General features: G+C 40.1%; 1 protein-coding gene across 1 annotated transcript in view; it reads left to right on the forward strand.

Moving 5' to 3' along the window:
- The window catches only part of LOC143301799 (uncharacterized), a 65,187-nt gene that overhangs the window by 43,201 nt on the left and 11,986 nt on the right, over window positions 1–10,000 (forward strand). Inside the window, exons 11-12 of the mRNA XM_076616192.1 lie at window positions 38–208; window positions 9,842–10,000. The exon at window positions 9,842–10,000 is cut by the window's right edge and continues 21 nt beyond it. Coding sequence (XP_076472307.1) covers window positions 38–208; window positions 9,842–10,000 — 330 coding nt within the window. The remainder of the gene's footprint in view (window positions 1–37; window positions 209–9,841) is intronic.

Genomic DNA, 10,000 nt, shown 5'->3' on the forward strand with positions numbered 1-10,000 from the left:
ACGCTGACGATGACGATGACGATGACGATGTGTGCAGTGAACGGGAACTGGGCCACTTGGAGCAGCTGGGGCACGTGCTCTGTGTCGTGTGGCGGAGGGAGCAAGTCACGCAGCCGGACCTGCACCAATCCCCCACCCGCTAACGGAGGTACCCAGTGCTCTGGGTCCGGGTCCGACACCTCCACCTGCAATACACAGCCCTGTCCGGGTAGGTTGACATCTGCAACACACAGGTCTGTCTTGTAAGGTTGATACCTGTAATACACAACCCTGTCCGGGTAGGTTGACACCTGTAACTCACAGGTCTGTCTTGTAAGGTTGATACCTGTAATACACAACCCTGTCCGCGTAGGTTGACATCTGCAACACACAGGTGTGTCTTGTAAGGTTGATACCTGTAATACACAACCCTGTCCGGGTAGGTTGACATCTGCAACACACAGGTCTGTCTTGTAAGGTTGATACCTGTAATACACAACCCTGTCCGGGTAGGTTGACATCTGCAACACACAGGTCTGTCTTGTAAGGTTGATACCTGTAATACACAGTCCTGCCTAGTAAGGTTGACACATGTGACACACAGCCCTGTCCGCGTAGGTTGACACCTGTCTTGTAAGGTTGATATCTGTAATACAGTCTTGTCCAGATTGGTGACACCTTGTTCTTGTTCTTGTTGCTTAATAGACCAGCCGACCACACAGGGCCATATCAGGACTGTCAAACCATACAATTGCTCAACCGCGTCAACACAAAACTAACATTTACAAAAAACAAAAAACAAAACAAAAAAACCCCACTTACTACAAACCACAAAACACAGATCAGGACTCAGTATCCCAACCATCTAGCTCCTTATGGCAAATAAGACTAGACCATGCTGAGGACGCCAGCCATTCCGCTTAATTTATCATCCCCAGATTACAAGCGATCACAAAAAAAAAGGAAAAAGCAATACTTCAAAGCCAAACAAAAAAAACAACAACAAACAAACAAAAAAAAGCATAAAAGGCCTTATCGGCAAATAGCACTGCAGAATGGGCAGCTAGTGCCCATCCCAGTGCTTACATTTCACCAGAGCAAAACAGCACAGATAGTGCATCATAGACTGCTGAAAAGAGAAAAAAAAAGTGTCAAGGTTTGCTTGAAAAAAAGAAAGGGGAATGGACTGGGAAGGCAGAAAAAGGAGACAACAGTGAATAAAAACAACAACAACAAAAGGCAGAAAAAAGAAAGGAAATTTCTAGCACAGAATTTCCAGAAGGCGGGGATGCTATTTATATTGAAAGACCCCCGGCATCTCCACGAGAGAGGTGACGCCCGTAATACACAGTCCTGTTTTGTAAGGTTCACACCTGTAATACTCAGTCCTGCCCGGGTAGTTTGACACCTGTAATACACAGTCACGTCCAGATAGGTTGACACCTTTAAAACCCAGTTTTGTCCAGATAGGTTGACACCTGTAACACACAGCGCTCTACATGTAGGTTGACATCTGTAACACACAGCCCTCTGCAGGTAGGTTGACACATGTAACACACAGCCCTCTACAGGTAGGTTGACACCTGTAACACACAGCGCTCTATAGGTAGGCTGACACATGTAACACACAGCCCTGTACAGGTAGGCGGACACATGTAACACACAGCCCTGTACAGATAGGCTGACACATGTAACATACAGCCCTTTACAGGTAGGTTGACACCTGTAACACACAGCCCTGTACAGATAGGCCGACACATGTAACACACAGCCCTTTACAGGTAGGGTGACACATGTAACACACAGCCCTGTACAGGTAGGTTGTGTTGACACCTGTAACACACAGCCCTCTACAGGTAGGTTGACACCTGTAACACACAGCCCTCTACAGGTAGGTTGACACCTGTAACACACAGCCCTCTACAGGTAGGTTGACACCTGTAACACACAGCCCTCTACAGGTAGGTTGACACCTGTAACACACAGCCCTCTGGGTAGGTGACACTAAGCCCTATCCAGGAAGGTTGGTTTGTTTTTGTTTTTGTTTTTTCAAACTAACAATGGGTCTGTAATTGGTTCTGCTGTCCAGGTGGGATTGTGTGCAAAAACAAATATGCATCTGATTTCTTTTTTTCTGATGCATATATATCTCTCTGAATAGGCTGGCTTGATAATGAACCACTGAAAATGAAAAGGTTATTATTTATTTATTTATTTATTATTATTATTATTAATTACTATTATTATTATTTTTTCTTTTATTTTTGTTACTCTCTCTCTCTCTCTCTCTCTCTCTCTCTCTCTCTCTCTCTCTGTGTGTGTGTGTGTGTGTGTGTGTGTGTGTGTGTGTGTTGTGGAGTGATGGCCTAGAGGTAACGCGTCCGCTTTGGAAGTTTAAGAATCTGAGCGCGCTGGTTCGGCTCAGCCGCCGATATTTTCTCCCCCTCCACTAGACCTTGAGTGGTGGTCTGAGCGCTAGTCATTCGGAGGAGACGATAAACCGATACCCTGTGTGCAGCATGCTCTTAGCGCACGTAAAAGAACCCATGGCAACAAAAGGGTTGTTCCTGGCAAAATTATGCAGAAAAATCCACTTCGATAGGAAAAACAAGTAAAACTGCGCGCAGGAAAAAAATACAAAAAAAGAGAGGCAAGGCCTTCAAGACTCACTTGTGATACACTAAAAAAAAAAAAAAATCTACTCGTTAAAATGTGTTCTGCATTTGTTATTATAAAGCTTCGCGTTTAAAAAAAAAAAAAAAAAAAAAAAAAAAAAAAGCCCTAACCAGATTCGAACCCCGCGTGTTCGGGTGAGAAGAAACTGCCTTATCCATTACACTATCGTGGCTCTTTAACTGACGTTCTAAAATTTAACATTTGAACATACTTTTTTAAAGGGCGATAAATCAACTGCGGTATTCGCAGTGAGAACGCTGTTTATATCATATTATTCTGGTGTATCTTAGGCATTCAAAAAATCTTTAAGGGCAATAAAAAATTCTTTTTAATGGCTATCGCCGCAACCACACTGCAACATTTAGCCGTTTTCACTAGATCTAGATAGATGTACAAGTTTAGTTACACCCGCCGGGAATGTAGTATGACACGGTCGATTCAATTTCTCTTTTATGTTCATTCTAGTTTTATAGTTTTAAAGTTATATGAAAATTGAGTATTTTGTTAATCTAATAACATGTAGAGCCAAGTACATGTACTTCTAAACGTCGTAAGAAGTGAAAAGGACTTCATTTTGAGAAAAGTCAAGACAGGAAATTTTTTCGTTTCATCGTGATCAGTTCAAGGGTATTAACTCGCATGGTTTACAATTTTTAATTGTGAATTCCGACTGATTCTGTGGATATTTTTATGGCAGTTTGGGGCATAATCCAGTAAGTGATGAGGCGTTCACAAATCTTTCTCTGAATAAATATTTAACAGTCTCCCTCTCCAACTTTCCATCACATGTTATCGTGTATTGTCCATTGAATATAGGATTGAACGGGCAGGTCAAAAACTTGAAACAAAATGGCGTCATTCGCGTTCGCGAAGAATATGAGCACGTGCTTTGAATGTGTATAAATATGTGTACGCAATTGATTTTTGCCCATGACCTTCAGGGCTCAGCTAACAGATCTGTAAAGTCACGAAGGAAAAACTTAAATGTAGTAAGTGCCTACAAGGTGGCCACAGGGTGTCCGGTTGTGAGGGTGAAGTTGTGTGTAGGGGGTGCTTCCAACCGGGACACAAAAAAATAGATTGTCCGTTGGCATTGAGCAAACCAGACAACCGGGAGGCATCAGTGGTGGTCAGTGCTGAGCCCCCGAAAGAGATGGAAGACAGCAGCACTGCACACACAGAGCAAGCTGTGCAGGGAGGGGAACTACACACCCCTGACAGCCCCGCCGCGAGCAGAGCACAGCGGCAGCCAGCGGTGAAGCAAACCGATGGTCAACACGGCAACACGGCACGGGGCAAGATGCGAGAGAAACGGGAGAGGAGTGACTCCCCATTGGCCAGCGATGAGGAGCAGGAAAAAAAACGACCAAGTGTGGATTGCGGATCTCACACACAGCAAGAAGGGAAAACGGACCACGCAGACATGGAAGCAGCCGGCACCTGACGGCTGCTGTCTGAACACTGGACCGAGTTCACCTCCACGACCCTGGCTTCGTCTAACGGACTGACGATAATGGACAGTGAAATAAACACTACTCCTCATACTCATGGCGAATAACACTCTTAGCATTGGAACGCTAAACGTGCATGGACTAAGAAACAAATTAAAACGAAAAGTGGTATTTAATTTTATAAGAAACCAAAATCTAGATATTGCATGTTTACAAGAAACATATATCACAGACGATCTAATACATGAAATTGAGAGAGAATGGCCAGGAAAAGTTTTTCATAGATCAGGAACAAATAGAAGTAATGGATTAACGATATTCATAAATAACAAGAAACAAATCACTATTGAGCACATAAAAGCAACGGATAGAATACTATTAATTAAGGTAATGCTAGAAGACAAAGTGAATGTTATTGCTAATTGTTATGCTCCAAACTTTACAATGGATAAATTAGCATTTATAACTCAACTCGGCGATCTATTGAAGGACCAAGAATATGACAACCTGTGGGTAGTGGGGGATTTCAACACAACAGTAAGCCAGCTGGACAATATTGCTGGCAAACCACACTCGATCCGAGAAACAGAAGCGCTTACCAACCTGTTAGCATCACTCGATCTTATCGACACGTGGAGGACACTCCACCCTGACGACAAAGAATACACTTGGTCCAGACCAAACCCATTCACAGCAAGAAGAATCGACTATATATTTTGCGACTCTTCCACACAACCATTGATAAAAAAGACAGATATAAGGGCGTTCCCGCAATCGGACCACAAACTCGTTAAAGTAGTCTTCAGTACAAACAACTTTCAGAGAGGTCCAGGATACTGGAAATTCAACAATTCCTTGCTAACAGATCAAGCTTTCCTAGTCGGAACAAACACTTTTATTGATGAACATTTTGCACAATATAAACACGAAAATCCACAGACAGCTTGGGAAATGTTCAAAGTTAAGTATAAATCTTATTGTATTCTATACTCAAAAACAAATAAATCCCAACGTCAAAACAAGCAAACTGCCATAAAAACGCTAAACGAAGCAGAATACCAATTGTCACAAGACCCAAACAATAAAGAAATCCAAACAAAAATACATAAAATGAAGAAAGACATAGAAATACAGGAACTGAGAGAAGCTCGAGGAGCACAGGTCAGATCCAGAGTCAAATGGATAGAACATGGTGAGAAAAACACCAGATACTTTCTCCAGTTAGAAAAAATAAAGGCAACATCAAACACAATATCTTGCCTTCAAATAGATGAAACGACAACAGACAGTCCGGAAAAGATACTTGGAGAAATAAAAGAATATTTTGATAATCTATACAAAGAAGACAAATCGTTAACTGGGGGAGACATACGGGAACATTTCCTATCTGACCAGGATTTTCCAGTCCTGACACAAGAACAAAAAGAAGACTGTGACAAAGAGATTACTGTGGAGGAACTCACCCATGCACTCAATGTGCTAAATAAAGATTCTGCACCTGGAAGCGATGGTCTTACACCATCTTTCTATAAACAATTTTGGGACCGACTGAAAATACCACTTTTCAATTGTATAATCGATGCCCTGGAGCAAGGCGAATTATCCTTTTCAATGAGAAAAGGAATCATAACATTAATACATAAAGGAAAAAACCTTGAAAGAAACAATCTAGCAAACTACCGACCTATTACTCTTACCAACACAGACTACAAACTATTTTCCAAAGCTTTGGCTATACGACTGCAAAACGTAATCAAAACAATAATCAACGAAGATCAGATAGGATTTATAAAGGGTAGAAACATTGCTTTTCATTTGAGGTTCTTTGATGATCTCACAAAATACTTAGATAGAACTGACCAGCAAGGTGCACTGATCGCATTAGACTTCTCAAAAGCCTTCGACACGATATCAAAAAATTGTATAAAACAGGCACTTCGCATTTTTAATTTTGGTCCAAAATTCGCAAGTTTAATTGCAACTGCAATGAGAAATACAGAAAGTTGTATACACAATGGTGGCTGGCTATCCGACTGGTTCCCAACTGAAAGAGGAATAAGACAAGGATGTCCACTCAGTCCCCTCCTTTTTTTTTATAGCTGTAGAAATCCTTGCCATCCGAATTCGAAACAACAAAGAAATTGAAGGAATCAAGCTCTCGCATCAAAGCTTCAACGACAACGGGCAACCCAATATTTCCAAAATAAAGCAATTTGCAGATGACACTACGCTAACAGTTAGAAATGGAAAAGATATACAGATAGCCATAAATATTATCGACGAATTTGAAAGCTTTTCAGGACTAAAACTAAATAAAAATAAATCCGAAGGAATATGGTTGGGTTCAAGGAAAAAAGAAGTTGGAACCTTTAATGGCATACCTATGAAATCTGATAAAATAAGAATTCTGGGCATATATTTTTCAGCAGACAGAGAAATTTCGGAAATTGAAGAGAACTGGAAAGCTAGAATAGAAACAGTAATTAGAACTATTAAAAGATGGGAACGTAGGAACCCATCACTCTTTGGCAAGGTTATACTTGCAAAAACACTCCTCCTGTCACAATTCACTCTTCTGCTACAAGTAGCATCGATCCCAGAAAAGACAATAAACTATATAAATACTCTCTTGTATAGATTCCTGTGGAAGAAAAAATATAACAATAAAAGAGCATTTGAGAAAGTGAAACGGGGAGTTCTGAGTCTCGACAAAGCACACGGAGGCCTAAATATGATAAATGTTGAACACCAACAACAAATGTACTTGGTAAAATGGGCAGTAAAATTCCTCAACGAAGAAAAAGCACAATGGAGCATCCTTGCAAAACAAAATATTGCACCTTTTGAGAACGCACACTGTGCTTTTAACTGTAATGTCGCTCCAAAAGAAATCAAACACTTAGAAAAGGTACAATCAGTCTTCTGGAGAGATGTGCTAAAAACAGTAGCGTCCTTTAACAAGAACAGACTGACAGACAACATAAAAACGGAACCTCTTTGGAACAATAAACATATAAAATACAAAGGAAATACCTTGTTCTTTATAAAGTGGAGCAAAGCGGGTTTTTCCGTTGTGCAAGACCTATGGCTAAATGGAAACCTCTTAACGTACCAAGAAGTTTCAGAAAGAATTGGTCCTCACCCAAACCTGTTATTTGAGTACAACGCAATCATAAATGCACTACCACGCGCGTGGAAACTTCAGCTAGCACATGATAATCTAAAGGAAGACATTCCGTATAATATAGCAACTGAAGAAGGAAACGTAACCACCCTGTCTAATAAACAAATAAGGGAAATATTTGCCCTTCAAAAAAACCATGAAATTTGCACGGTGCAATTCTGGAGACGAAAATTAGATATCAATACTCAAGATTATTTCAGCTTAGCCTATGAATGCACGCAGGAAACTCGACTGAGGTTATTACATTTCAAATTCATACACAACATCTACCCAACAAACATCATGCTACAAAAAATGGGTGTTACAGATACTAACAAATGCCATTGGTGCCAAGAAACCGACTACATTGAACATGCATTCTATGCATGTCCCAAGCTCACCACTTTCTGGACCAACGTAAAACAATTTATACTTACTAAGTATAACACTTGGATCCCAATGAACGAGAAGATAGCACTATTTGGTGCAACTAAAACTGATATATTATCAAATTCAAAAAGAAAACAAGTAAACATTATCTTATTGGTTGCAAGGCTTGCTATCTCCAAATTTAAATACGGCAAATGTAAGAATCTTGAACTTATATTCGAAACAGAGCTGCACCTTAGAAATCTGGAAGGAATATAAAAAAAATTATTAAAAACAAAAACAAAAAACAACACACACACACACACACACACACACACACACACACACACACACACACACACACACACACAACAAAAACTAAAGCAAATCAAAACAAACAAAAAACAAAAACAAACAAAAAAACAAACAAAAAAAACCGAGTGACCAGATGGTCACATCAAACATACACGTATTGTTCTTGCATAGTTATAGTGCCTCCAGAGAGAGAGAGAGAGAGAGCCTAGTTTTCTCTTTCAGACACTGTAATTGTGTGCGGGGTCATTGTGTGTGTGTTTATGTTTTTTCTTCTTTCATGTTGCATGATATTGAAGACGATGGATAATGCCATTGGGAAGATCTGTTATAAGGAAATGGAAAAAAAAAGGAAATGAAAATAAAGAAGAGAGAGAGAAAAAAAAAGATAACAGAAAGAAAGGAGAAAAATGATGACGGAAGAAAAAGAAGGAAAAAAAAAAACGAAAAAAAGAAGAAAAAAAAAGAGAAAGAAAAAAGAAGAAAAAGAAGAAAAAACACAAAAAAAAACAAACAAAAAAAAAAACACGAAAATCTTCCATGGATGCTGAGACAGCCCTGCACATTTGCAGAACTTGAACACATCCCCTGATTTCTCCTTAAAAAAAAAAAAAAAAAAAAAAAAAAAAAAAAAAACAGATCTGTAAAGTCCACTCGTATTGATTTTAGTATTTTCCGAAAAAGACCACTTCGGCGAATGAACATAGTGAAAGCCCTGTACACTGAGAGTAAAACACACAAGCTTTTTATGTATTGAGTATAATTTCAAAATGTGATGTTTAAGATGAGAAAGATCAATTTAAAGCAAATTAAGTCCCCTAGCATTAATTACAGAGTAATTTCTCTTTTTTACTATCTGCACCAAAATTTTTGCAAAATAAATAAAACTTCCATGCTTAGCAAAAGAAGTTCATGTTTGAACAAAAAATGACAATAATGACTGCTCTTGTTGTTGTGTCAGAATATCAGATCAAATTTCCAAGTTTAGAGAATACAAAAAATATAAATATGACAGTAAATGCAGTTTGCATATAATTAGGCTTCATTTATTTATTTATTTTTTTGTGCCCATCCCAGACGTGCAATATTGTTTTAAACAAGATGACGAAAGAACTGAATTTTTCCTATTTTTATGCCTAATTTGGTGTCAACTGACAAAGTACTTGCAGATAAAATGTCAATGTTAAAGTTTACCACAAACACACACACACACACACAGAGACAACCGAACACCGGGTTAAAACATAGGCTCACTTCGTTTACACAAGTGAGTCAAAAAGAGGGTGGTTTTTTTTCAACCCCTCTGTTCTGTCCTCTGTATTAATATTTCACAGGGACAGCTCGCAGACGAAGATCAGCTGAAAGACCAACAGTCACAAAAAATAAAATAATTTCACCTTCATTGATTAAAATCAAGAGCGAAATGCCAATACCTCGTTAGTTAAATTCACCTACTACTGCAGGCAAGAACAGCGGGACATGTCTGCTGTGGCTGCCTTCACCTCTACCTCCACCAGCTTCGGATCCACTCTGCTTAAGCATACCCAGATTCAAACTCTCGACTGTTGGCCGCCGTTCTTTCTCTGTCTCTGGACCTTGCAACTGGAATGAACTTCCTCTTTCGCTTCGTCAAGTCTCCACACTCAGCTCTTTCAAGTCTGGCCTTAAAACCCACCTCTTCCCAAAGTAGCCTCCCTTCCCTGCCTCTTAGTTGTCTTCAGTTTCTCCAGTTTTTGGAGTTATGCATGCGTGTGAATGACTGGTGCGAAAGCGCTTTGATTTGTCTCTGCACAAGATTCAGCGCTATATAAATACCATTATTATTATTATTACTACTATTATTATTATTATTACGCGTGGTAACTCTTGTCTGGTTGTCGCCCTGTTTCAGTGGATGGAGGGTGGGGGACGTGGCAGGCATGGAGCGCGTGCTCTGTCTCGTGCATGGGGGTCGGGGTGCAGGCACGCACGCGCCAATGTGACAATCCGGCCCCTCTTCACGGGGGGGCACAGTGCTCGGGAACACCGGACCAGACTCAGACCTGCGACA

The sequence above is a fragment of the Babylonia areolata genome, chromosome 28, assembly GCF_041734735.1.
Source record: "Babylonia areolata isolate BAREFJ2019XMU chromosome 28, ASM4173473v1, whole genome shotgun sequence".
Taxonomy (NCBI): Eukaryota; Metazoa; Mollusca; class Gastropoda; order Neogastropoda; family Buccinidae; genus Babylonia; species Babylonia areolata.